Here is a 27,802-nt window from a genome sequence, read left to right as displayed (position 1 = left end):
TGCACTTTGAAGGCACTGAGCTGCCTGTGTGGGACAGAAGCTGCTTTTTGGAATATTTTATGGAGGGCACAAAATCTCTGAGGTGTTTTACGTGGCAAGCTGAAGATGGAATTCAATCCCAACAAACAGCTGAGGGGTTATCCAGGGAGAGTTTGTGTCTGTGCAGAAACGCTGCACAAAAAACCCAAATTTCCTGTGAATTGAGTTCTGTTGCTCCCCAAAATCCCTGAATCCCAGAATCCAAGATCATCTATCCAACCTTTGGAGCCTGGAGCATCACCTTGTCACCGAGCAGGGCACCAAGTGCCACGTGCAGTCGTTTCCTGAAGGATGAGCCCGTGGCTATATTTGGGCTGGCTGGTTTTTTTATGGAATAGTTGGATCCTGAGGTCTTTACTTTTCCCTGCTGTGTTTCTGGAGCACTCAGGCTGTGGGACATCTCCCACTGGCATGTGGCTTCCAGGAGGGGTTGGACCCAGTGACTGCTTGGATGTGCTGGTTGTCACTGGAATAAATCCCATTTCTCTCAATCAGAACTTTCCAAAATCCCACGTGCTGGGAGACTCAGTGAAAATTCAAATTTCAGGGGTAAAAAAAGATAAATATAGAAACCTCTATATACATTTTTTTTTTTTTTTGTTCCCACCAACTGTCTCCTTCTCAGCACTGAGTTAGAAGTGCTCCAGCCCTGGCTTTTCCCATTATCCCTCAAGATAATGTCTGGAGTTGGAGCTTCTGGTCCCATCCAGTAACAAAGAGAGGGAGGTTGATTGCAAAGGAAATGTGAAATGATTTGTAGTAGAAATGGTGTGAAATGTCCTTATGGGGGGACAGTGGAGGTGGTGAACCAAGAGATGGGCACACTCCTCTTGAAATTACTGATTTAATGTTGTGTTTTAGGGCCAGCCCTTTATTTTTTCTCTCCTTCCCTCTCATAAGTCTTTCTGATCCCTCCCTTCCTTGCTATTTGCACGGTTCTCACATAACTGTGTCCCAGATATGGGCAAGCTGCTCTTCACCCAAAGCCACCGGGATTCTTTGTGTGCAGACACCTTTGGGATGAGCAGAGAGCTCGGAGCTCCTCTCACCTCCCCGTTCGCTCTCTCCCGACCGGGCTGCCACCGTGGGGATAATCCATAAATTACCACCAAAACCCGTAGCCCACTGCACATCCAGCTCCATCCTGACCCCAAATCTGAATCGTTTAAACCCCTGGATGGGCAGGGATGCACACGGGGGTGGCCTCATCCCTCGCTGCTCCCTGGATCCCTCGCGGCCGGCGGCGCTCGCTCGGTTCCGCCCTGGGTTTCAGCTGCAGAGGCAGCCCCGACTGCATTTAATAACCACTCCTTCAGCACAGAGAGGTGCAGAAAGTAATTTGTCCCCTTGCCAAGGAGCAGGAAGAATGGGCATTTTGTTCCTGGTGATTTTACCTGGCTGGCTTCTGCGGGGAGAGCAGGACTTTGTGCTACCGTTGCCCCGCACGCTGTGTTGATTTATTGAAATTGGAGCCCGCGGGTGCAGTCCTGAGGTACCTCCTGACATGGAATTTCTAGGAGAAATATACAATTGGCTTGGTTATTATTTTTTCCCTCCTCCTTCTGCTTGGGCGTCTTTCCAGCTTTTGCACTAAGGAACAAGATTTTAAATTAGCCTTGAATTTTAACATGGTGCAGCTTGGCCTTGCTATTCCCAGGGTTTTATTATGAAGGGTCTGACGTTGTGTCCTGATTTCATCTCCATCACCTGCCCTGTGATGCAGAGTTTCTTCTCTTTTCTTTATTTTTAAATTATTTTTTAAATTCTTTTTTACTTTTAATTTTTATTTTTAGAGGAAGGAATTGAAAAGAGGCTGTGGGTCATTGTCCTGGTTCAAATGTCATTATTCACCCTCACTGCAGAGAGCTTGTGGAATCTCCCTCAGTGGAGATATTCCAGAGCTGTCTGGGCACAATCCTGTGCTCTGGGATGACCCTGCTTGAGCAGGGAGGTGGGAGAAGATTCCCAATGTGAGCCCTTCCAGCCTGGCCCCTCCGGGGATTCTGTGACTTTCCAGGTGTTCACATCCAGGCAAACATCTCGGGAGGGGAGTTCCCAATGGAGCCAAGAAAAGTGATGAGAAAACCACAGGGAAGGGATGGCTGGAGAGGTGGTGCTGTGTATCCATGTCCAGGATCTGTAAAAAGAGTCAATTCCCTGATAGCAACTCCAGTTAATTCATTTCCTCTCAAGCAGTGTTAAAATATGAGTAAAAATCCTTCTCTTAATTAATATTGCCAGCATTTATCTATTTTTATCATGTTTGCTTTTAGAGCAGAAAAACTCAGTATTTTATGCTGATACTCCCAGAGGTTTTTTGCATCTCTTTATTGGACATTTAGGCTGCTTCTCCTCCTGTTTTGATTTATTTCCTGGGCAAGTTTTAGGGAGAAGCTCTCTCTGGGTGAGAACTCTGCAAACCCAGTGGGGTTATGTTGAGAACAAGCCTGGAATCTCTTCACAGATTCCCACCAAATGGAGTTGGGATTTGAGCATCAATTTTCCACGTGCCTCGCTGTTAACGAGTTTCTGTTAATTACTGTCCCTCATAGTTATTAGCAGCATCTTTGATGGTCCAGTTAAAGCACTTCCACAGGGTTTCTCCATGGAAAACAGAGCTGCCCCTTGCTGTGTGTGGTAATCCAGGAAAACCCTGGCATGCTCTGGGAGCAGCCCTGTGCCGCCAGATCGGGCTGGGCATGGCCACACTGATCACCTTAGCGTGATTTTGGCAAATTTTGGGAGCAGCAGAAGGGCCAGGAGCTGGGGCTGCTGCTGTGCAGAGCCCGTGGCAGCTCAGCCCAGCCCCTCCTGCCCCCTTCCCTCGGATCCGCCGGGTAATGCCGTGCAGCTGCACTGACAGAATGTGATTGCTCATCAGTTTGCTTGATGACTTAATCTGGGGCTGATTAGCATCTTGGAGCCCGTCCAGGAGATCAGAAATGATGCACAGCTCTCTTGCAGGCCCTGGGTTATTGCACGTTTGAGCCTGGCCCAGCTCTGGAGCAGCAGCAGGGGCTCGCCTGATTGCTCTGCACAAGGGTTGGGTTGGGGAGGGGGCTGTGCCAAGGCCAGACTCCTGTCAGGGACCTGGGCTGGCCTGGATTTGTGTCCCAAGCACGTGTCAGCCCAACAGGCAGGGATGTAGAGCATCCTTTAGCTCTCAGTGCTCTGGTCTGGTTGATCAGATGCTGATCAGCCGCAGCTTGGACTCGATGATCTTGGTGAGCTTTTCCAATTAATTCAATTAATTTGTGATCACCCCCAGTAGTGTACTGTGCGCTTGGAGTAACGATAAATCCATAAAAATCCTCTCCTTCCCCTAAAAGCTGCTTCCTTAAACAAGTGAGGACATTCCCTGCTCCTCCTGGTGCTCTCAGATCATCACCCCGAGACGTTTTGCTGCCGAGGGAGTTTGGGAAGCAGCAGATGGGACAAGGGCCAGGATATGGGATGATGTGGGAAGGCTGAGCTGTGGAATCAGCCAGCTCCTGCTCAGCAAGGGTTAAATCTGGAGCAGGGACTGCTGGAAGAGTTCAGTTGTTTCACATTAGGCCGGGCAGCCCTGGCTGCCTTCTGTGCTCGGGGAGCCGGGGGCCGAGTCCCCAGCGCTAAATCTGCGTAACCGATGCCGTACAACTGGCACCAGCCTTGACCACAAGTGGCCGTTAAAATAAACATCCCCGGGCTTAACTGACAGGCAGCAGCGAGCAGAAACAGCCCAGCATGATGGGGAATATTAAACACCCAGCCAGAACCGAATTTCGGCAGCAAACGCCCCCCCCCCACCCCCCAAACCCGCCCCGGCATCGCCCCAGCCCCGCAGCATCAATGGGAGCAGTGTTTGGGACCTGCTCCCGGAGCTGGTAGGGTGTGGGAGGTGGGAGAAGTCCAGCCCAAAACACAGCCTGGGTAAACACAGGGCATGAGCCCCAGGGTGGCACCAGGACTGAGAAATGCAGCCCAAAAGCTGTGCCAGGAAACGCAGGGTGCGAGCCTCACAGCAACAGCGGCACCAAGAAATCCAGCCCCAAACATATCCCAGGAAAACAAGGCACAAACCAGCCCTGTGACAGCACTGGGATGGAGAAATACAGCCCCAAATATATCCCAGGTAAACTGAGGACATGAGTCTCATGGCAGCACCGGGATGAAGAAATCCAGCCCAAAACTGATCCTGGGTAAAGAAAAGGCACAAACCCCACAGTGACATTGGGACTGAGAAATCCAGCCCCAAATATATCCCAGAAAAATACAAGGCACAGTCCCAGGGTGGCATCAGGACCAAGTCTAGCCCAAAACACATCCCAGGTAAACAGAGGACATGAGCCCCACAGCAGCACCGGAATGAAGAATTCCAGCCCAAAACTGATCCCAGGTAAAGACAAGGCATGAGCCCCATTACAACAGCAGGATGGAGAAATCCAGCCCCAAAATATCCCAGGAAAACACAAGGCACAAGCCCCAGTGTGGCACCAGGATGAAGAAATCCAGCCAAGAACATATCCCAGGAAAACACAAGGCACGAGCCCCATGGCAGCACCAGGGCTGACAAATTCAGCCCAAAACCTTTCCTGGGAAACACAGGGCACAAACCCCACAGCAACACTGGCACCAAGAAATCCAGCCCCAAACCTATCCCAGGAAAACACAGGGCAGGAGCCCCAGGGTGACAACAGGATGAGAAATCCAGCCCCAAACCTATCCCAGGAAAACACAGGGCAGGAGCCCCATGGCAGCACCGGGATGGGCTGGCACAGAGGATGGGAGCTGCCATCCCTCGGGCACTGAGCTGCTCCAGGATCTTGTCTGGCATTAGGAAAGGAGGTAAAAGGCTTTATTAAAAATGAGCTGCTTGCCTTAGGTTGGCAGATTTATTTATAATGGTGATTTGTGAGCGCTCCAAGTTGGGACAAGAGTGAGGGCATTATTATGTCCACGGGGATAGAGGAGCGACACATTTATTGGGTGGAATTTATCTGCCTGGAGAATTTCTTGATTTCTTTTTATAAGAAAAGCATAGAAACAAGCAACACTTACAAAACAAGTGATTACACAAGGGCAAAACTTGCCAGAGCTCCAGGCAAGAGGATTTGGACATTGGTGCTGCTGGGAGAGGCTTCTTCCCTCCTGGATAGCAGCACAACTCCCTGCTCTGGCATGTGCTGCTTGAAATCCGTCACGTTTTTGTGTCAGAAGGGAAACCACTGGAGTTATTAAGGGTGTGCTGGAGAACTTCCCTGAAATTGTGTCCTTTAAAATGTAGTTAATTATTGGTTCTACCCAAGGAAGACCTTGAGTGGGACGAGGATATTTCTAACAAGCGCAGTTTTGTGTTCAGGAGTCCAAAGATGCCCGAGCCTGTTTCCTAACATTAGTAGGATTTAAAGATCTATATCGTTGTGTGTATTATGTCCTGGAGTGTTGTTATGTTTTGTAAGAAGTCGCTGATTTAACCTCTTAATTGTTTAAAAAAGAGTTGTTGGAATGATGGCCACAGCAGGAGATGCAGTGCCTGTGTCACTGCTGGAGAGGTGCAGCGCCTGGAATCACACAATCTCTTGGGTTTGGGTTGGGAAGGATCTTAAAACCCGTCCAGTTCCAACCCCAACACCTTCCACAATCCCAGGTTGCTCCAAGCTCCATCCAACCTGGCCTTGGACACTTCCATGGATCCAGAGACAGCCACAGCTTCACTGGGCACCCTGTGCCAGGGCCTCCCCACCCTCACAGGGAGAGGATTTCTCCCTAATCCCTACTTTAATTCTCCCTTCTTTCAGTTTGAAGCTGTTCCCCCTTGTCCTGTCACTCCAGGCCCTCATTCTTTGCCGAGGGGGAGCAGAACTGGCTGCTGGATTCACCCAACAGAGTTTGGAGATCAGCTTCTCACGGCCAAGAGTTTTCCTGTGCCTTGTTTCGCTTGTTCTAAATTCTTCCAGGCTCCATCCTTTGTTACTCGGGAGAAAGCCTAAAACAGAAACAAACTCTCCCGAGTTTTTGGCTCCATCTTTGAGACAGCAACCTGGATTTTCCTCTTGCCTTATTCTTATCCCATCCTGCTCTAGAAACGCTCTTGGATGGACAGGAGGTTCAGAGCTGGATCAGGCACGATGGTTCCTGTGGAGCCAGCTCTGGATTTAAAACCATGTGGATGTGACACATGGGGACATGGGTTAGTGGTGGCCTCGATGGTCTCAGAGGTGTCCAAACCTGACTGTTTGTGCAGTTCTGTGCTGGGTGTGCTCTGTCTCCTGGGCAGTTGCAGAGTTAAACGAGTTCCCCCTCCCGCCGCCGGCGCTGGCTCGGAGCGCGGTGGCGTTCCAGTTCGGAGAATTCCAGTGACCAACCAGGTAGTCAGCTCCTCATGGCACAATTTACCCTTTGTGAACACATTTTATGAAAGCTCTCACTGTTTGTCTCGAGTTGTGGAGGGGGGGAGGAAAAAAAAAAAAAACCCCAACCCGACTGTAAACGTCCAGGCCACGGAGCTGCCTAATCCAAACACAGGCACGAGCCGGGGCTCCGTGTGTTCCTTGGCCTGGTGCTGAGCTCGTGTTTATGAGTACACACCAAAAAAAAAGCCCTCTGAAGGAGTCTGGGCCTGGGTTTAGCACTGGACATTTTAAAGGGGGAAAAAAATGAGGGGATGAGGGGCTGTGGGAGAGCAGCCGTGGGGTGGTTTTGGGGTTGTGAGTGGGAAGGTAAAGCTCTGGGTCCTCTGAGTGTAGCCACTGGAAAGATGTTCAGAAAGATGTTCAGGAAGATGTTCTTCCACTCTCCAAAGCCATAGATTTGCCCTTCAAGGCACCGGAGTGTGCAAGGAACTCTGTGGAAAAAGTTGGAAAATCCTTGAAAAATGTTGTAGTAAAATAGCCCAGGTGACCTTGCTGAGGTGGGAACGGCCAGGGGGATGAGCAGGAGCATTGTCAGGGGATGCTGGAGGTGCCCAGGGCCATGGGCTGTGCCAGCCAGGCTGCTCCTGGTGCAGTTAAGAGCACAGAAGATGCTGCTGGCCTGGGATGACCCACGTTCCTTGGGAAGAAATGTTGACATCCTTCCCTTAGGAGCGTTTCCCACTTGGGCACAACAAGGGGTTAATGTTGGAATTGTTAAGCTCTGTCCCCTCATTCCACTCCATGGGGGAGCTCTGGGTTTTGCAGGGATGCTCAAGGCTTGTTGAGGTGTCCTGGCTCTGTTTTTTCCTCCTTTCCAGTGCTTATTCCCATCACTTTCCTGTTCCTTGATTTATCAGTGGGGCCTGGTGGGAGCTGGCAAATCCCTCACCGTGCTCATGAACCAAAGCGAAACCTCTGGCCTGCAGGAGAAAACACCAACTGAACCCCAAATAATGAGTATTAAAGGAAAATGTAAAATGGCAGAGGGCACATGGAGTAAGCAGAGGTATTTTCTGGCTGTCTGGTCGAAGGTTTGGTATCATTTTTCTCCAGGATTACAGGGGCTTTCACCTCATAAATTTGGGCCTGTTTGAGGTCGTTAATCTTTCTTTACATGTTGCCTTGCAATTTTAGAGCTTTGCCACCATCTGGGATCACATTTTAAATGGAGTTTCCACTCACTACGTCCCCTTTTCATGGAATTATTTATATATGGAGAAATGCATAATAAATACATCAGCTCTGGGTTGTTTTTAAACATTTTCAGGGCTTACCTTGTGTGGAAAAACTTGTCTTCTCTAATAGAGAGTCATAACAGTGACCAATTAAAGGATCACATTTGCAATATGCTCTTAAATGGCAATTTAAAATATTGGTGAGTGATCCGTGGGGAAAGGGAGCTCCAGGCCAGGGACCTGAGTTGGAAAATCCTGGAGTGTGAGACAGAACAGCACCATCTGATGGAAACAGCAAACCTGGAGAGGGATTTCAGCTCCCCCCTTGCCTTTGGGATGGAACCTTCTTGTGTTTCCCTTATATCTTGGTTTTTCTCCACGATATGGTGGTGTTGGGTAAAATGTTGGACTTGACCATCCTGGAGGCTCTTCCCACTCTCTGATTCTTATGGGTGGACCTTCCAGCCTGTCCCACTCCCTAAACCCATCTTGCCTCATCTCTGCTGCTCTTGACAAACCCCAAAGGACCCACTGCCGGTTCCACCAGCTCTTGCTGGCCCCACCAGAGCCAAGATGTCTGCCCCAGGCCCCGCCAGCTATTTGAACGGGCTTTTGAACAAATAAATAGCCTCAACAGCTCAGTGGTTCCTTGTGTAATTTTAGCTCAGGACCTCTCCAAGAATGTCCAGAATAAATAGGTGAATCTGTAATCCATCCCCAATTAAGTGGATATTCCGGGAGCAGCTCGGAGCGCGTTACGGAGGAGCAGTGTCAATAAACAGGGATGCTGTGGGCCCTGGAAATGTGGGCTCTGTTCCTGGAGAGGGAAGGCTCAGAGCAGGAGCTGGGTGCAGGCTGGAAAAGCAAACAGAAAGGAGCCTTCTGCCCCCACCCAGGTGGTTGGGATTCCAGCCCCCATCATTCAGTGTCCCCCAGATCCTCCCGGGGTGATTCACCCTGGCCAAAACTGAACGAGGCAGGGAGGTTTCACCTCCACCCGCGACTTTACAACCTTGTCAACAGGAAAACAACAAATTCCCTGGGATATTTTACAGTGCTGAGGCATGAAATTGCAGAGCAGAATCTTCTCCCCAAGCCCCCTTTCCCCTCTGGCAGCTGCAGCCACCATTCCCTAAGAAACCCAACCTCCAGACGTGAAGCACTGCTGGGATTTTTCAGGCTTTTAACTTTTCCTTGGCTCGGCCGGGAGGAGCGGGGACCTGCTGGAGCTCTGCAAAACCCCCGAGCAGGGACTGGCTGGGGAAAGGAGTTAAAAATGAACCAGCAGATTTTTATATATATAAAAAGTAAAAATATATGTTCTCCATCTGAAGTTTATTTAGGTCCTTTGGGAGAGTGGCGCGGCACCACGTCTCTACTAAATTGCCAACATTTTATGGCCGTGCTGGCACCGTGTCAAACACACATCTCCTTGGCTTGCTCTGCTGTCTTAAACAGGCAGATTCCAGTCTGTTTTTCTATGGACTGAATATTTCTATTGACTGGGCGAGGAGAGCTCTGCCCAGCAAGAACCTACAGGCAACTTCTCTTTTTATTACTTTATCGAGCCTTGATTATTTTGATATTGCGCTGCTGAAGAGCCGACCCCTTGTGACCCACTGGATGTCAGAGCAGTGTGCATTTCAAGCATTTCAAGCCAGATCCAGCTTTTTCTTCTTTTTTTTTTTTCTTTCCCTTCTGATTTTATTTGGATTGGAATCTTATTAATAACTGGAAAGTTTTGAAGGGGCTATTTTTAACCGCTTAGCTGTCGGGAGTATTTCAGTAGCGTGGACGTGGAGCTTTGAGTGTACAGATAAATACACCCAGCACAAGGTGCTGCTGCTGGGTTTAAACCCGGCCTGAGCAGTTCCCTGCTCCATTTCCTTCCCAACATGAGAATCCTTGTGCAAAATCCCTCTGCTGCTCATCACTCAAGGCCTCTGCCCGCGTGGAGCCTCTCCACCGTGAGGAAGCTCCGGGACCTCCCCCTGTTCCAAGCAGGGTGGTTTCTAGGAATCCTTGGATGCTGCAGAACCCGAGACAGGCTGACTTCAGGCAGGACCCTCATCTGCCCACACTTCCCAGCAGCTGGGAGTGACCTCCCTGCTCTCCTCTCCTCTCTCTGCCTCCTGGCACGGGGCTGGGGAGACGTTCCCGCCGGCCCTGGGAGCGTGGAGCTTTGATCTGCAGATGCCTGAGGAGCCAGGTCAGCATCTGAGGCAGGATGGACTGGCAGGGAGCAGCCTGTTGGACCACACTGATCCAATTAGGCTCCACGATGGAGAATCCTTTTTATTTTTTGGTCCAAAGCACAAGAGAAGCGAGGGCTGTTGCTTTGAAGCCGAGGAGATGAGTTCATGCCTCAGTGCTTGGGAAGCTGGAGAGCCGAGCTTTGCAGTTCATCTGGATCTTCCACAGCTCTCCAGAAAACATTTAATAAAGCTCTCATCCTGCTTTTCCAGGGGACTGCTGCTCCTCACGCTCGGCTGGCTGTGCCAAAGGCTTTCGCTGTCTCCTGGCTGTGGGAGCCTGCAGAGCTGCTCCTGACATGTTCACTGCCCCTCTGTGGGGTCAGGGGGGAGGATAGTCCATCATTCCACAGGACAGGGAATGGCTTCAAACCACCAGGGGGAAGGGTTGGATGGGATACAGGGGAGGGTTTGTTCCCTGTGGGGATGGTGGGACACTGGCACAGGGTGCCCAGAGAAGCTCTGGCTGCCCCTGGATCCCTGGCAGTGTCCAAGGCCAGGCTTGGATCAGCCTGGGGTAGTGGAAAGTGTCCCTGGCAATGCAGGGGGTGGCACTGGATGAGATTTCAGATCCCTTCCAACCCAGCTCATTCTGGAATTCTGTTTCTTTTGACCAAACAGTTGTTTTTTCTCATTATTTATTCCCATTTGCTGTTGTTCCCTTCCGTTCTGTTTTTCAGGATTTCTCTGCCATGAAGTGCGCTTGGTTGGATTTGTTGATCTTAGAGGCCTTTTCCAACCTAAACCATTCCATGATCCCCTGATTCCTTACCCTCCAACTCCACACTCCCCTGCTGCTCAGCCCCTTGCATGGCAGCAGTGCTGTGAGCCCCGTAAAGAATCCCAGGGTGGTTTGGGTTGGAAGGACCTTAAAGCCCATCCCATCCCTTGGGCAGGGACACCTTCCCCTATCCCAGTCTGCCCCAGTCCCAGCCCTGTCTGAGCACTGGGTTGTTTGAGGACAATGTGGGATTTGTTTCCCTGTAGAAGAGCCTGGAGCTTTCCCCCGGCTGGGCTGGGCTGGGCTGGGCTCTCCAAGGCTGGGATTAAATCCTCCCTTGGAGTTTCTGGGAAGCTGTGGCAATAACGGGGCTGGGAGGAGGGACCATGGGCATTCACAGCCCCCAAGAAGAGCCTTCACTCCTCTGTATAATGGCCTTCTGTTGGCTTTTAGTGGGGTGCAGTTTAGTAAATTAGGAGTCTTCAGGTACTTAGCACTTTAATGGTTCTCACTAAGAACATAATTAAACCATAGACCCCGTAGGGAGAAAAAAACCAGTTTATTTGTGCGTATTTTTAGACTCTGTTACCAGCCCTCATAAAACCTGCTCGATCCAAGCCAGGGAACAGGCCCGAGCTGGCGACCCAGAATTCCTGCAGCAGCACTCACACCTTACAAATCTGCCCTGTGAATTACAGGATTCATTTTCCTGCTCCCATTTCCAAAGGCGTTTGCAGCAGCCGCTCCTCCCCGGCTGCTGGAGGGGTGAGGGAGGCACCAGGGTTATGATGTTGTGCTGACACACAAAGCCAGGGTTTGCTAATTGTTTTTTTGGGATTTTTTGTTGTTGTTGTTTTTTTTTTAATTTAAAAACATTTTCAGTCTCACAGAGGTGCCCAGAGAGGGGGCTGCTCCAAGCCCAGAGCTCTGCTCCTTCTCCGTGTGCATCCACCTTGGGATTGCTGATTTCCATCTGCCCTGGAGCTGCAGTTCCCATGGCTGTGGGTCAGGAGATCACAGTTCTGGGTGCAGGACAACTCCCAGCTGCTCCTGGGATGCTTCCTAGGATAAAGAGATTGAGAGGGAATTTTCATCAGGCACTGAGGTGCCATTTCCCATCTGGGACATGGGGGAATGGCTTCAAACTGAAAAAGCGCAGGTTTATGATGGAAGATGGAATAAAGTGGATTAAGATGGAATATTGGGATAAAATCCTTTCCTGAGAGGGTGGGAGCCCCTGGCACAGGGTGCCCAGAGAAGCTGTGGCTGCCCCTGGACCCCTGGCAGTGCCCAAGGCCAGGCTGGATGGGGTTTGGAGCAGCCTGGGACAGTGGAAGAGGGTGGGAATTAAATAATCCTCCAGCTCCTTTCCAACCCAAACATTCTGGGGTTCCATAATTCCCCTCACAGCACAGCCACAAAGCAAAGTGCAAAGCTCCAAATCCCAGGAACAAGAGAGCCTGGAAAGCTTTTCCCTCCTCTCTGACACCAACACCACTGGGATGTTCCCATGGGATTAGGATTTCTCTGGAACAGCAGGTGTGGGGCAAAATCCCTCTCCACAATCCCAGCAAGGTGGGATTTCTGCAGTTGTGGGATTTCTTAGGGTGGCATTTATTAACAAATCAGAATTTGGTGTTGTTCCCTTTGAAAAATTTGCCATTTAATTGTCCTGGATGGAAAAATCTCCCAGTGTCAAAAAATGTCAGGCTGACAAAAGAAAGGTGCTTTCCCCAGCTGCGGGTGCCTCTGGTGGGCTCGGGCACAAAAAGAATGCAGGAAGTTTTCCAGCATCCCAGCTCCTGCTGATTCCCAGGCTGCTCCTGCCTCCCTGCCCCATCCCAAGGAAACTCAGCTCCCTTCCTGGGGAACCTGTGCTGTGCAGCATCTGGAAGGCATTGCAGGAACACACACACACACACATCTCCTCCCCCACCAGCTTTTAAAGGATTTCTGGGACGTGTGAATCACCGCGCTGTCACTGGGCTGTGCTTTATCCTCAAATCCCAGACTGGGTTGGGCTGGAAAGGACCTGAAAGCTCATCCCATCCCACCCCTGCCGTGGCAGGGACACCTTCACTGTGCCACGGTGCCCCAAACCCCCATGGGGACAATTCCAAGGATCCAGGGGCAGCCACAGCTGCTCTGGGAATCTGGGACCTCCCCACCCTCACACCCTCCAGCCTGGCCTGGAACTTCCACTGCAGTGGGATTTGAGGCTGGAGTTTTCTCTTCCTGCCCTTAAACAATTTGGGATGGCAAAATCTCCAGTCCCAGCTCAAACAACAAGCGGGAACAATGCACATGGATGCATTAATTACAATTACAAGTAGGTGTGGCATCAGTAACTGCCTGCTCTCCGTGGTGCTCATCCGTGTGTGCCAGACATTCCAACCTGTTGGATCAGTGCCTCAGCTGGGTCAGGATTGGTTAAAGCACTTAAAAATAATAATAATGATCATAACAACAACAATAACAACAACAACAACAACAACAATAACTATTTATTATAATTTAATATTTATCATTGTAATGAATATTTAATAATGATCATAATTATTGTGGTAATAATGGCAACAATAATAAATATGTGGTAATGTGATACTAATTGTGGTGATGATAATAATAATCAGTTTATAATTGTGATTATAATAATAACAACTTAATATTATAATAAGAATAATAAAAATAAGAACAATTATTATCACAATAATAATAATAATAATAATAATAATAATAATAATTTGAAAGAGACAAGGAACAACCTGCCTAATAATAATAATAATAATAGTAATAATAATAATAATAATGATAATTTGAAAGAGCCAAGGAACAACCTGCCTGTTTGGAAGGCTAAAAGCATTTCTCAGCAGTTTGGGATCAAAACAGTCCCTTTGGGAGCTTTGCTGGGAATGCTGCGAGGAGCCCAGCAGGGATTAAGTGGGAGCAGGTCCTGGTGGAGGGGAGGGAGCCTGGGGGGCACCTGGGGCTGCCCTGACCCCCCAGCCTGGCCGGAGAGGCCCTGGCAGAGCTCCCTGACCCCGGCCTGGCTCCATCCGGGAAGGAAGGATGCGGTCTCCTGTCCTCAGGGGCCTCCAGCCCAGGCCAGGCTTTATTAATCCCAGCTTTGCTAATAAGGAATTACAATAGTTGTGGGATTTGGCAGCGGGAGCGTGCTTGGCTGCCATGCATCCTGCAGGATTTGCCCTGTTTTGTTTGTATTTTGGATTTAACTACAAATAATTTAAAGATGTGTTGTGTCTCCTTCAATTAACATTTGTGTTTTCGACCTCTCTCTTTTTTTGTTGTTGCTGTTGAAGTTTTAAAACAATACCAGGGAATTTGAGCCTGTCAGATACATTAAAATAATTTCACATTTATTTTTTGCTCCAGTTGTGGGATTTCTTAGGGTGGCATTTATTAACATATCAGAATTTGGGGTTGTTCTCTTTGAAAAATTTGCTGTTTTCTTGTCCTGGATGGAAAAATCTTCCAGTGTCAAAAAATTTCGGGCTGACAAAAGAATAATATTGTCCCAAGGCCAGTATGTAAATACCTTAACCAGTAGAGCATGTTTAGAGGAATTACACTTTCCTCTCCCAAATTACCATCTTGGAAAGCAGCTCCACCAGCACATTTATTTGAATTTTAAACATTTTGAAAGCAGATCTCCGAGGTTTTGAAATCTGGTTTCCATTCTTGGCTCTGTTTGACCCAAGGCCTGACCCCAAGCAAATCTGAGGCTCAGTTTCTGGATCTGCTCCGTTGCTCTGAGGATCCTCACTCACTTTAACATCCCTCAGTGCTGATCTAAGTGTAAGATTTCAGTGCTAAATAATAGTGGGCTTAATTTAAGATGGGGTTTGGTTATGATGACAAAAGGGAAAATTAAAAAACTTGGTTTTTAGGAGATGAATTTGTTTAAGGACGTGTGGAATGGAGTCATTTTGTCTGCAAAGAAACGAGTTCCCAGAGGTGCAGGATGGCAAACTTGGGGAGAGAAACAAGGGATAAGGCCAGAGCTTTGTAGCAGCACTTCATACCAAGTTTTGGAGGGGATTAATTCCTTTTTTCCTCTGATTTTGGAGGGGATTCATTCCTTTTTTCCTCTGATTTTGGAGGGGATTCATTCCTTTTTTCCTCTGCCCCTGCAGACACAGCCAGTGCCCAACCCCATCTCGTACTTCATGCACCGCTCGCCCTGGTGGTTCCACCGCCTCGAGACCTTGGTCAACCACTTCATCGAGCTGCTGGTGCCCTTCTTCCTGCTGCTGGGCAGGAGGATGGCCATCCTGCACGGGCTCCTGCAGATCCTCTTCCAGGTGAGCTGCTCCTGCTTCCTGTCCTCCAGGCCTCAGGTTCTGGCTTTTCCATTTTTCAGAGTCCGTGCTGCTTTAGGCTGTAATTCTGACATTCGTGTTATGGTGCCTCAGGTTTTGGCTTTTCTATTTTTCACATTCTGTGCTGCTTTAGTGTGTGGGTCTGAGCTTCATATGAGGGCATGGTGAGCTCTGTGCACAGAGCAGGGAAACAAAACAATTCCTGCTCCAGCTGGGGACCAAGGACAAATGATCCAAATCTCAGCCCAGGAGCACCAACAACGTGGGCTGGAGAGAGAAAACCAAGCAGGGTGGGACTGCATAACCTAAAGCTGGGATGGGACAATGAACTCCAATATGCAAATGGAGCAGAACTGATCAAAGTGAGAGGCCCCGTGACTGGGCATCCATTTTTGGGACCATTTTGGTTCATCTTGGGTGCAGCCCTGGCTGGGCTCTTGTGCTGCCCAAGGTGGATCCATTGTGGCCTCCTAATAAATCCCTGCTTTAACTCAGTCTGGCCTCTGTTCTAGATCACCAGGCATCATCCTGAGGGTCCCCTCCTCTCCTGGGCTTCCCCACTCTCCCAGCAGGAGCTGGCTCAGGGGGCAGGGTGGGATTCAGGCTCCAGGGAATGAGGATGATTCCCAGCCAGGCATTCCTGGCTGTTTCCCACTGCTGGAGCTTTGGTTTCTGTGTGGCAGAGGAATGGCAGCCCAGGATCAGTGCAAAGGCTCTATGGGGAATCCTTGTGATTCCCCCAAAAGTTAATTTTTCTAGACATCTGTCCATCTCTGAAGGGATTCTTCTTTCTGGATTTATCATTCGAGGATTGTTCTTTATCTCTGGAAAGGGTTGAGCTGCTCTTCACAAATACCAGATTGACAGTGCTGAGGTTTAAAATCAAAATAATTCCTTGGAAATGTAATGGATTCACATTCCAGTTGATTTTTGGGTGGGTTTTTTTGTACCTCTGCAAAACTCAGAGGACAGAAGCTGCTGCATAAATACTTCCCTAGAGCTCATCTGGTTCCTCTCCTGTCTGTCCTGGCAGAGTTCAAATTGCTCATGAAACTCCATTTCCAGCCCTTGCTGCCCTGCCTTTGTTCAGCATCATTTCAGCAGCATGAAATTCATACTCAGGAGCTGTTACTGCTTCCTGTGAGTTCATGTGATGATTAAACTGGAGAACAGCTCATAAAGCCCCTGGTAAACCACAAAAATGCTGATCAGGTTTTAAAGGTCTGACAGAAACCCCTGCGGGTTTGTGCCCTCCCGGCTCCTGCTGCTGCCCAGACCCTTCCTGTTGTGTCTGAACATCAGCTTTTACCTTTTTGGGGCGGCTTTGGTTGGGTTGGGATGGCTTTGGGCACATGGAGGGAGAGGTGTGACCCAGGGAGCTCCAGAGGTGCCAGCTGTGATTGTGACACCCCTGAATCGTTGGAGGCACTGGGAGGTTTTTATTCAGCCCAACCCTAAAAAAAACTCCACAGACAAAGCAAAACCGACTCTCTCTTCTGGTTTAGGTGAAGGAGGGCAGGGTTGGCTTAGAGATGAGGGATAAATTCATCCCTGTGAGGGTGCCAGGGTCCCTGGATCCCTGGCAGTGTCTCAGGCCAGGCTGAGCACCCTGGGGCAGTGGAAAGGGTCCCCAGGGGGGTTGGAACAAGGTGATCTTTAAGGACCCTCCCAGCCCAACCCATCCCGTGCCCAATGCTCCCCTCTCATCCCCTTCTCCCCTCCCTGTCACTCCCAGCAGGAACCTGCAGGGCCCCTAACGAGGAGCAGGGCCCTGGGAGGGCTGGGGCACCTCAGACAGAGCCGAGTCCCCCCATAAATGCCCTAATGACAGCCAGCCAGGGCAGGCATCAAGCCCCTTTAATTGGCCCTTTATTGATAGCTGGCAATTACTGCCTTGTTTGGATCACGAGGGGAGGCTGAGCAGGCAGAAAGGGTCCCAGTGTAAGAGGCAGCTCTGGTGCCTTTACAGCATTTCAACAAAAACCTGTTTATTTAATATTTACTGCCCTTTTCTTCATTCAGAATGACTTTTATTGACAATCCTTGTGCTCTGCAAAGGAAGCAATAAAGTTTAATGTTGATATACCACTTAATTCTGCTTTTCAAGATTTGAATTGACATTACAGACAAGTTTTATTGGACATTTTATAATTGTTATTGGAGTCATGGTGGCGAGCTTGAGTGAGTGTATTTTTCCAGATTCCAACTGGCCTGGAGAATATTGCTTTGTCAGGAACCCAAAAAAAGTTGGGCTTTAAAAGAGGAAAGTGGGGTTTTTTTCCAAGTGTGAACTTATTCTTCTTGCCTGCTTCACGTTTGTAAGGAAAAAAGCTTAGAGAGGGTGGAAACATCAGAGAGGAGGTGCTCAGCAGCCTGAGCATGGATGTGTGTCCACCAGGGGATTCCTGTGGGGTTGGGATTCCAGCCTGGGGTTATCCCAAGGGAGCTGGAAGCTCCACTTTGTTCCCATCCTGGGCATGCACAGGAGGTTCCTCTTGGGGTTTGTGTTTGATGGGACCCAGGTGGGATTTAGGGATTTAGGGTGGCTTTGATGGACCCCAGCTGAGGTGCTGCCAGCACCTCAGTTCCCCCTGGAGGGGCCACAGGGACCCTTGGGATGAGCCCATTCCCAGCAGATCCATGCAGGGCTGGGTGCTGCTGCTCCTGGCCAGGATTGGTGCCTCCTGCTGTGCTTTCCTGCCCCTCAGCTCTGGGGCTTTTGCCACGTTCTCTTTGTGAGCTCAGCTCAAACCCCACCATTTCCATGGACCTCCTGGGCACCGCTGCCAGTTGTGTCTGCCAGGAATAAATTATCCCTGGAAGTGTTCGGAAAACAGGGATGTGACACCTCAGGACGTGGTTTAGTGGTGAATGTGCTGGTTTGATGGGTGGGTTTGATGATGCTAAAGAGCTTTTCCAACCTTAACAATTCAGTGATTCGCTGGTGTTTGTAGCAGAGGTGGGGTGTGGGCCTGAGAAATGCACACCTGGATCTGAAGCACCCCAATATTCAGGAGAAATTAAATTAAAAACACGGCTGTCAGTACCTGGAGGGGAACAAACGATATCTTGGAGGGTCTTGGAGACCCCATATGAGGTCTGGACTCTTATTCTTGGTTCTGTAGAAGCATCAGGGCAGAGCTTACCCATACCCCGAGGAGTTTGTGGGGTGTGGGAGGTTGGAAGGGCTGGGGAAGGCAAATCCTTCAGCTTGGTGGGGATTTCACTGCTCCCTGGGGCTGCCTCCTCAAACCCTGGATCTCCCTCCTCAAACCCTGGATCTCCCTCCTCAAAACCTCGATCTCCCTCTTCAAATTCTGGATCTCCCTCTTCAAATTCTGGATCTCCCTCCTCAAACCCTGGATCTGCCTCCTCAAACCCTGGATCTGCCTCTTCCAAAACCCTGGAGCTGCCTCCTCAAACCCTGGAGCTGCCTCCTCAAATCCTGGATCTCCCTCCTCAAATCCTGGATCTGCCTCCTCAAACCCTGGATCTCCCTCCTCAAACCCTGGATCTGCCTCCTCCACCCCTGGATCTGTGTGTTTTTCACGCTGTCCAACTCCCAGCTCACACCAAACGTATTTCTTGGCTCCTTGGAAGCCAGGCAGTAAAATTACACAGCTTGGCAGAGGAGCTGATGAGGGGAAGCGAGAGGGAAGCCAGAAAAAGAGGCAGGAAAAAGCCACCTTGCCCCTCAGAGCTGGCAGTAGGGCTGGGAAGGGGCCAGGGTGGATTTGGCAGTGCCAGGTGGGAAGGAGCTTCAGGATCAGAAAGGTGAAATCCATAAATGAATAAATAGCATGGAAAGTGCAGAGCTGGTGCTGTTGGAAAGGCAGGGGCACTGCTTGATTCACAGTCAGAGCCATAAAGGCCCAGTCTGGGGAGTTGGGAACGTGGGGAGGGTTGGAAGCTTTCAAATCCCTTTGGATGTGGATGGATCTGTGCAGGCGACTCCCTGGGAGCTGCTCCTGGCGTGTCCCCAGCACGGGGGTCACACTGCAGGGACCTGCATGGGCTCAGCCCCAGGTCCCACCCCAGGACAGAGCTCCTGGAGGGGCTGGGCTGGGGAACATCTCCAGATCCTGAGGGGCTGGGCTGGGGAACATCTCCAGATCCTGAGGGGCTGGGCTGGGGGACATCTCCAGATCCTGAGGGGCTGGGCTGGGGAACATCTCCAGATCCTCAGGGGGGATGGTGGAGGCTCTCCCTGCTCCCACCGAGGCAGTGCCAGGATGGCTTTCAGCAGGAGCCATCCAGAGCACAGGGATGGCAGTGCCAGGAGCACAGGGGTGACAATGCCAGAGTTACAGGGATGGCAATTCCAGAGCACAGGGGTGACAGTGCCAGGGGCACAGGGATGGCAGTGCCAGGAGCAGAGAGGTGACAATGTCAGGAGCAGAGGGATGGCAGTGCCAGGAGCACGGGGATGGCAATTCCAGAAGCACAGGGGTGACAATGCCAAGGGCACAGCAGTGACAATTCCAGAGCACAGGGACGGCAGTGCCAGGGGCACAGGGATGGCCGTAGGGTGGCAGTGCCAGGAGCACAGGGGTGACAGTGCCAAGGGCACAGGGGTGGCTGTAGGGTGGCAGTGCCAGGGGCACAGGGGTGGCCGTAGGGTGGCAGTGCCAGGGGCACAGGGATGGCAGTGCCAGGGGCACAGGGGTGACAATGCCAGGAGCACAGGGATAGCAGTGCCAGGGGCACAGGGATGGCAGTGCCAGGGGCACAGGGATGGCAGTGCCAGGAGCACAGGGGTGGCAGTTCCAGAGCACAGGGGTGACAATGCCAGGAGCACAGGGATGGCAGTGCCAAGGGCACAGGGGTGGCTGTAGGGTGGCAGTGCCAAGGGCACAGGGATGGCAGTGCCAGGAGCACAGGGATGGCAGTGCCAAGGGCACAGGGGTGGCTGTAGGGTGGCAGTGCCAGGGGCCAGGCACAGTTCCAGCCCTGCAGAAGGCAGAGGTGAAAGCTCCAAAGCTCCCCAGGGTTCAGAGCTCTGCAGAGGAGCCCCCAGAGGGGGCAGCTCCCAGGACCCAGCCCAGGAGCTCTGGGGGACTTTGGGAGCTGCAGAGGGAAGGGGGCACCTGCTGGGAGAGGGACCCTGAGGGGCTGTGGCAGGAACCTCCAGCTCTGCTCTGCAAAACAAGCTGCCAGCACCACCCTTGCCCAGCTGGGCACTGCACAGGGACAGGCAGCCCCTGGGAGCTGGGCATGGGCAGGAGAGCAGAGCAAAATCATTTTCCTCCTCTTCTTTTTTTCGTTTTTTTTCTTTTCAGGCAGAAAACAGTTGTTGAACAGATATTTTCTGGCTTTTTTTTTTTTTCTCTTCTTTGGCTTGGCCAAACCCCAACCTCTTAAAAATTTTGATGGAAAAGGACATTTCCCTGTGGTTGCTTTTGTTCCCATCTCTCCAGGAAGGCAGGGGAGGCCAAGTGGAGGTTTCCCCCCTTTTTTTTTTTGGGAGGGGAGGACCGAGCCCCCCGTTGTCCCAGCGCTGCCTCTGCCACACCAGGAGATGCTGGAGGGATGAGCTGCCCCTGCAGCCACACACACGCAAATTAAATCAGGCTGCAGCAGTGCCACAGCTGCAAGAGATTGTGTTGCTGACTTAGGAGGTAGCAGAGGTCACAGCAGCAGCCTGGAGAGAGGGAACAAAAATTAACCAGCCCCCCCTCCCTGCAGAAAGTGCCTGAATCCAGTGTTTGTTTTCACTTGTCAGAGCCGAGCTGGGCTTGTGCTCGTGGCCGGGCTGGTGTAAACCAGGGGTGTCTCCAGCAGGATGAGCGGGGTTCCCCCAGTGCCAGGCTCGTGCCAGGAGCATCAGGGCCCTCGTTAGGGCTTTAATTGGGCACCCACGGGCACGGGCACTGCTGGAGGAGTGTTTTCCTGGGTGGATGCAGAGTGCTGGTGTTAATGGGTGGGAGAATAAAGCCCAGTTCGGTGGAGGATGGAGCAGACAGAAAATTCAGGAATTATTCTGCAGTTCACACAACCCCAGAATGGTTTGGGTTGGAAAATACCTCAGAGCTCATCCAGTGCCACCCCTGTCATGGCAGGGACACCTTCCACTGTCCCAGGCTGCTCCCAGCCCTGTCCAGCCTGGCCTTGGGCACTGCCAGGGATCCAGGGGCAGCCCCAGCTGCTCTGGGCACCTGTGCCAGGGCCTGCCCACCTGGCCAGGGATGAATTTCTTCCTGATATGCAATGTAAATCTCTTTTCTTTCAGTTTAAATCCATTCCCCCTTTTTCTATTGCTTCATATCCCTGTAAAAAATCCCTTTCCTGCTTTTTTATAAATCCCCAAGGATGCTGGGGAGTGTGGTCCCCCAGCCCAGCAGCTCTGGGTGGGTGTCACTGCCTGGGCTGGGCTGGGCTGGGCTCCCCTGCCAGAACAGAGGAAATTCAGCCTTCCCCAAAGTCCAAATCTTGTTGATTTTGTTGTGGTTTAGAAAGAAACAACAAACAGAGAGTCCCAGGAAAATGAACAGAGCAGGACTGGAGGAATGGGCCCGTGGAAAGGAGTTTTGCTGTTCAGTTGTTCAAAAATCCGCTTTGGGTTTTTAAATCTGGTGGGGTGTGAGATGGAAGGTGCAGGCAGAGAGATCCCGAGGTTCTCTGGCAATGCTGGAGCTGGGGCTGGGGTGATGGAGGTCAAAGCCAGCCCTGTGCACCCAGCCTGCTCCAGCTGAGGGTGCCTGGGGTGTCCCTGCCCCTCAGGACCCCCTCCCTCACCCTGGCACTGCTCCAGCTCCGCTTTCCCCACAGCAAAACAGAAGGAATGTGAAATCAAAGCACTCGCAGGGCAGATTTTCTGTTACATTTAAGCCCCCTTAAATTAAATGCTGAGCTCTACACCCCTCAACAAGAAACATTCTGAGTTAAGCAGGCAGAACCCAAACTGTTTAATCACTCTGATATTTGATTTCACATCCAGCTCGATAGGATCTGCTGTGCCAGACACGGGAATAGCAGCACATACCACCCCAAACCAGTAAATAACACTGCTCCCATAATGGGCTCTGGGATTAGTTAGCAACAAGTTAAGTCCTTGCATTCTGCAGTAGTCAGAGGCACTGAGAAACACTCCCTGGGAGCCATAGGAGTGCATTTAATTAGCTCCTGATTCAGGGCATTGGGGGCTTTTTCTCTTCTCTCTTTTTTTTTTGTTTCTTTTTTTTTTTTTTTTTGAAATCATTAAATAAAGTGTCACCCCAAGCCAGTGCTGTAAACTCTATTTTGATTGTGGCTGCAATAACCCCTTTGGGCGTCATTCAGATTGTACTAAACAGTTTCTGGAGAGCGCTGGTTTCTCTCAAAATAAACCCAAGTCCGGCTTTGACAAGCTCTAATGAAAAACAAATTGTTATATTACTTAGAAAAATAATTTGAAGGAAGTCTGAATTAGTTGTAAAGGTGGAAAAGGTTCAGCTACTTGAAAATAGAAATTTGGAAGGTATTTATTTTAACCATTAAGCCAGTGGCCTTGAAATACAGCCTTGTTTGTTCCAGAATGCTCCTAACGAGAGCCATGAATCACGCTGTTAATCAGTATGGGAGCTTGATTAATTGGAGAGGGGAGCAGCAGTGACTCCAGCAGCCTGGAGCTGGGCTCCTTCACCACCCCTCATCCTGCTGGCACCACGGGGCCTTGGAGAGCATCCACAGCCCTGGGATGGGCTCTGGAGAGCTGGGAATCAAAGGTGGCTGTGGGTTCTGTGTCTGTGCTGGTGCTGGGCTCACCATGAGCTGGTTTCCCTTTGAGGAGGGCTTGCAGTGGCCCTGCTTGCCCTGTCCCTGGCAGCTCAGCTTTGCTGGCTCTGCTCTTGAGCCTGGGAGGGCAGTTTGGGTGCCCAGCCATGGAATCAGACTTGCACAGGAGGCCCCTGAGGTGGGAAGTGCTGCCATGGCTGGAAAAACACAGCAGGAAGGTTGGGGTTGGTTTCCATTCACTGGGGCTCCTGGGTTAGGGGCCAGCAGGAGCTGCAGTGCCTTTGGCCATCCAGGGGTGAGTTCCAGCAGAGTTCCAGAATTCTGGAAGCTGCCACGTGTGCCAGGCTGGCCCAGTGCTGGTGGCACAGTTTGGTGCCACCTCTGTGCCAGTCCTTGGGAATATTGCTGAGCACTGACTCCAGAATCACCAGCTGCATCCTCAAACTGCAAGATTTGCTGAAATGGGCTGGAAACTCGCCCAGTTCTGGTGTTTTGGCCACGTTACAGCTGTCCAGGGTCTCTCAGGTGCCTCTCTCTCTGTGCTGCTTTTCCCACCCCAGGAGCAGCTCCCAGAGCCCATGGAATGACGTGGCTGACAGGGAGGCTTCACCTCCTGGGCTCTGGGGCACCTCAGGGTGCTTGGGTTTTCTCCCTGTTTGGATTTGGCACCTGATTTTCAGAATCCCTCCGTGCTCCAGAACCTTTTGGCCTGCAGCAGAATTTCCAGGTGCTTGGGCAGGATGGGGGAAATGGATGCTGAGGATGCTGAAATGATCCAAGCTGGAGCTTCCAACATCTGCATCTCCCAGATGGGATCAGGATTCAGCTCCAGGCTGGGAGATAAAGGATGTGTTGCACATGTGAGTGAGGGCATAAAACATTTCTGTCTGATGAGAGCCAGAGCAGCTGCAAACCAGAGATGTTCCTGGTGTCCATGACATGATCTTCACCATGTTCTGGCACCATCTTTCCAGGGATAATTATTTATTTACGTTTAGGTGTAGCTGCTGAAGCAGAGTGAAACCATCACAACCCCGTTGCTGTGCCCAAGCCAAAGCAGTCGCCCACTGAAATGTGTCAAACATCTTTAAATATCTGTGAATTTCTCCAGTTTCAGTGCAATGGCTTGAAGAGATGGTGAAGGTCTCCCAAGTTTAATCCCATTTTCTGTCCCTTAGTCCTTATCTGAACTGGTTCCTTTGCAGTTTCCCAGCTCTTGGCTCCCACCAAGCCCTTGCTGTTCAGCAGGGGGACATGCTGGGATTTGGGATTTGGGATCTCTCCTCCCACCAGCAAGATGACAGGGCCTTTAAATAATGTTTTCTATTCCATTTCAAAAAAATAAAAAGAAGATGAAATCAGAACAGCCTAACTGGAAACAGATGGCAGATGAGAAACTCCTTTTAAAGAGGATTTTTAATGCATTTATTATGAAGAAAATCATTTGTTGGTGTCAGAGATGGATGTGTGAAGACAAAATGTGCCCATTCCAGGCGTGGAAGGGGCTGCAGTGGGATGGTGCCTTTGGTGTGGTGTTCTTGGAGCAAGGGCAGGATTTTGCTGCTGGTAAAGTGACTTTCCTGGCTGGGAGGAGGCTTCTTCCCATCCCTGCTCCTTCAGCTTCCCTCTGGGATCCCTGGCTGTCAGAGCAGTTTCTGTCATGCTCTTTCTGTGGGTTCCTGGCAGGGTTTTCCTGCAATGATTGGGGTTGGGAGGGACTTTAAAGCTCATCCAATTCCAACCCCAACACCTTCCTCTGTCCCAGGCTGCTCCAAACCTGGTCTTGGACATTTCCAGGGATGGAGCAGCCACAGCTTCTCTGTGCCCTGTCCTCCCACAGGCTCATCTTAGGCTTTCTTAAAAATAATATGCATGTTCCAATCAGTTCTGTCCTGTCAAGTTAAATGAGTGTGTGCTTTTATGTGTGAAACCTTGCACAGACAGAGGGGTCACTTTCCCCAGTCCCCCCACACAATGGCTGGCCAGCTTTAATTCAAGGCATTTAAACAAATCCCACACCATTTCAGAGGGATGGATCTGGTGGCTGGGCTGCTCAGGGATGGAGGTGAAGAAGGATTTTCCCTTTTCCTGCTTTGATGAGCAGAACTCCTTGGCCTGTTGTGGGTTCAATGTTGCTGTGAAACACCACTGCCCCCAGAGAGGTTTGGTTTTGCTTTGGCAGTGCTGGGATGAGGCTGCAGCCCCCAGAGAGGTTTGGTTTTGCTTTGGCAGTGCTGGGATGAGGCTGCAGCCCCCAGAGAGGTTTGATTTTGCTTTGGCAGTGCTGGGATGAGGCTGCAGCCCCCAGAGAGGTTTGGTTTTGCTTTGGCAGTGCTGGGATGAGGCTGCAGCCCCCAGAGAGGTTTGATTTTGCTTTGGCAGTGCTGGGATGAGGCTGCAGCCCCCAGAGAGGTTTGATTTTGCTTTGGCAGTGCTGGGATGAGGCTGCAGCTCCCAGAGAGGTTTGATTTTGCTTTGGCAGTGCTGGGATGAGGCTGCAGCCCTGGGATGCTCCAGCCCACACGCAGTTTACACAGCTGCACCATCCCCTGCCCCAGCTCCAGCAGGGCTCTTATCTCCATGCTGATGCAACAGCCAGAAATGGCAGGAAACCTGTGTCACTCATGGCTTTCATCTCCCTATAAAAACTGGGAATTTGGGAGCTGTGACTCAGAGAGGAGTGCAGGATCCTCTTGGAAACCTGTGTCACTCATGGCTTTCATCTCCCTATAAAAACTGGGATCTTGGGAGCTGTGATTCAGGATCCTCCTGCAGCAGCTGGGGTTGGTTTGGTGCTGCCCTGGCTGTGGGATGGAGATGCTGGGCCGTGGGCAGTGGTGATCCTTCCCTGGAGAATTGTTTGCAAACCCCAAACTCACTTTCCCTTTTGTTGGGAACATTTCCCAGCAGGTTGTGGCCTCCCTTCCATCCCTGGCAGTGCCCAAGGCCAGGTTGGACAGGGCTTGGAGCAGCCTGGGACAGTGGGAGGAGTCCCTGCCCATGGAAAGGGGCTGGACATGAGCTTTGAGGTTCCTTCCAACCCAAGCCATTCCATGGTTTTGATTGATCCATGGAAAAGATCCCATGATTTATGCTGACATTGTGCAGAGCATCCTGGATTTCTGCTGCTGCTCTGGGCCCCGAGCTGAGCCCCAGAAAACCTCGATCCAGGCAGGTGTTTGCAGCACGAGGCCTCACCTCTCCTGCTTTCCTCTTGGATTTTAGTTCCATCTCTGCCAGGAGCTGCTTTGTCCACGTTCCTGAGTAACTTTTTCCACACATGAAACTCCCTCTGGGGCCGGGTTGAGCTCTGCAGGAACCACGTGGGCTTGGTCCGGGCTTGGTGTCCACACGTGGAGCTGCTCAGGGACAGAAGTGCCACTTGAAATTTACACCCTGCTCCAGGCAGGAACACTTGGGAGCAGGGAGAAATCCCAGATCAGGCCAGTTTTGGGAAGGCTGAGGAAGTCTGGGAGAAAAATGCACAAGAGGAGCAGTTTGGGAATGTTTTGTCCCAAATTTTGGCCAGTGTGGTGTGGCAGTGATGGTTGGGGTGGCTCATGGATGGATTCCCTGCACTTTGTGAGCAAACAAGCAGAAAGGGACAGGTATTCAGTAGAATCCTGAAATGGTTTGGGTTGGAAAGGAATTTAAGGTTATCTTGGGCAGGAACACCTCCCACTAGACCAAGTTCTACATCAGGGTCACCCTCAGAGAAGCTGCCAGCTCCTCTGAGATGCCAACATCCAGGAGCAGTAGAAAGCTCAGGGTGCCTCAGTCAACAGAAATTTCAAAATTTCCTCTGGAAAACCAAATCAGATTGCATTGATTGTTTGGATGGGGCTGGGAATGGCAGGAGTGGGGAGTGGGAGAGACAGGGATCGTGTTTATGGCATCATTAATGTCATTTATTCCACAGCCAGCCCTTGAAAAGCAGTTGTAATCCCCACAGAAATCCCTCTGAGGCAAATCTGCCAGTTCTCCTCATCCAACACGGATCATCCCTGCAGCCAGAAACCTCAGAGGGAGCAGAGCCAAGGGAAAAGGGTCAGGGGGCACCCTGAAACCCAATGCACCCAAATCAGCTCCACCTCTGAGGTTCCAGGGGCAGAGGGATGGTGCTGGAGGGCCAAAACTGCAGGGACAGTGGAGTCCTGAAGATGGAGAGAGATCATTTTCCTGGGGCTATTTGGAAAAAAAAAAAAGTGTGACCACAGATGAAAACTGGAGCTTCAAAATGTTGTGTTCATTCCCAATTCCCCTTCTCCACCACGCAGGCAGGAAGGGATCAGCTGGAGAGTCCTGGTGGGCAGTCCCAGGTGCTGGTGGCCATCAGTGAGAGGGTCCTTGGTGCTGCAGAATCCCTGCTGGAGGGATTTCCTCTGGCCCCTGAGAGCAGGGAAAGGGAGATGTTTCCATGGAAATCTGTTCCTCAACCGTCTCGGCAGCCAAAGCTGAAAGGATTGGAGCCTTCTGCCCCCAGCTCCACGTTTGTGGTCAGTGTGAAGCCCCACCTGTGATCACCACAGGCAGCCTCGGGCAGGCTGCAGTGAATTAAAGCACCAGGGGGAGTTTGGAGGAGCACATCCTCTTCCTTCTCGGAGTCAGGTTACAGCGACCTCGGAACATCTGCACACCGTGTCCCAGGGCTCCCAGAGGTTCTGCTGCATGCAAGGTTCATCTGCTTTGTTCAGCTCCTGGCCTTTCCCCTTCCTCCTTGCCTCCTCTGGATCCAGGGCTGCTCTCGGTGTTCCTGGCCATCTCCTGGTGCCCTGGGTGAAACTCCCCATGGAGTTTCAGTGGTGTCTTTCCACAGAGCCATAACTCCATGGCCATTTGCAGAACTCGCTCCTGTTTTTCCAAAAGCCTGAATTCCCTCTAGGCTACTCCTTCCCAGCATCCTGAAACACTGAATTTAGGGGGAAGAAAATGCATTCCTTGATATTCCCTAGATTCTAGGGATGCATTTGGTGATGTGATGCTGCTTTGCCTTGGGATTCCTTTGCCTGATCTCCAGGTTGTCCTGACAGGGTTTCATTGAAATCAGGCTGTCAAGGCGGGTCCTGCTGCCTCCAGGAGCCACTGGATTTTTTGGGAATCCAGAGCAAGGGAGCTGCCAAAGCCATGGGATGGCTGTGGTGGCCGGATTCATGGTGGTCCATGCTGA

At 51.0% G+C, this 27,802-nt stretch overlaps 1 protein-coding gene across 4 annotated transcripts in view; it reads left to right on the top strand.

Annotated features, from left to right (window-relative positions):
• LMF1 (lipase maturation factor 1) overlaps positions 1 to 27,802 on the top strand; it is a 139,978-nt gene that overhangs the window by 79,663 nt on the left and 32,513 nt on the right. For 3 of the 4 annotated variants that reach the window (XM_071444891.1, XM_071444892.1, XM_071444894.1), the window contains one exon: positions 14,737 to 14,904. The exons of the other annotated variant lie outside the window; for it this stretch is intronic. In XM_071444891.1, the coding sequence (XP_071300992.1) occupies positions 14,737 to 14,904 (168 nt within the window). The remainder of the gene's footprint in view (positions 1 to 14,736; positions 14,905 to 27,802) is intronic. 4 annotated transcript variants of the gene reach the window in all.

Source organism: Agelaius tricolor, unplaced genomic scaffold (genome assembly GCF_023055355.1).
Source record: "Agelaius tricolor isolate 1412-34295 unplaced genomic scaffold, bAgeTri1.0.p SCAF_19, whole genome shotgun sequence".
Lineage (NCBI taxonomy): Eukaryota > Metazoa > Chordata > Aves > Passeriformes > Icteridae > Agelaius > Agelaius tricolor.
This window is presented reverse-complemented; position numbering and strand designations above follow the sequence as displayed.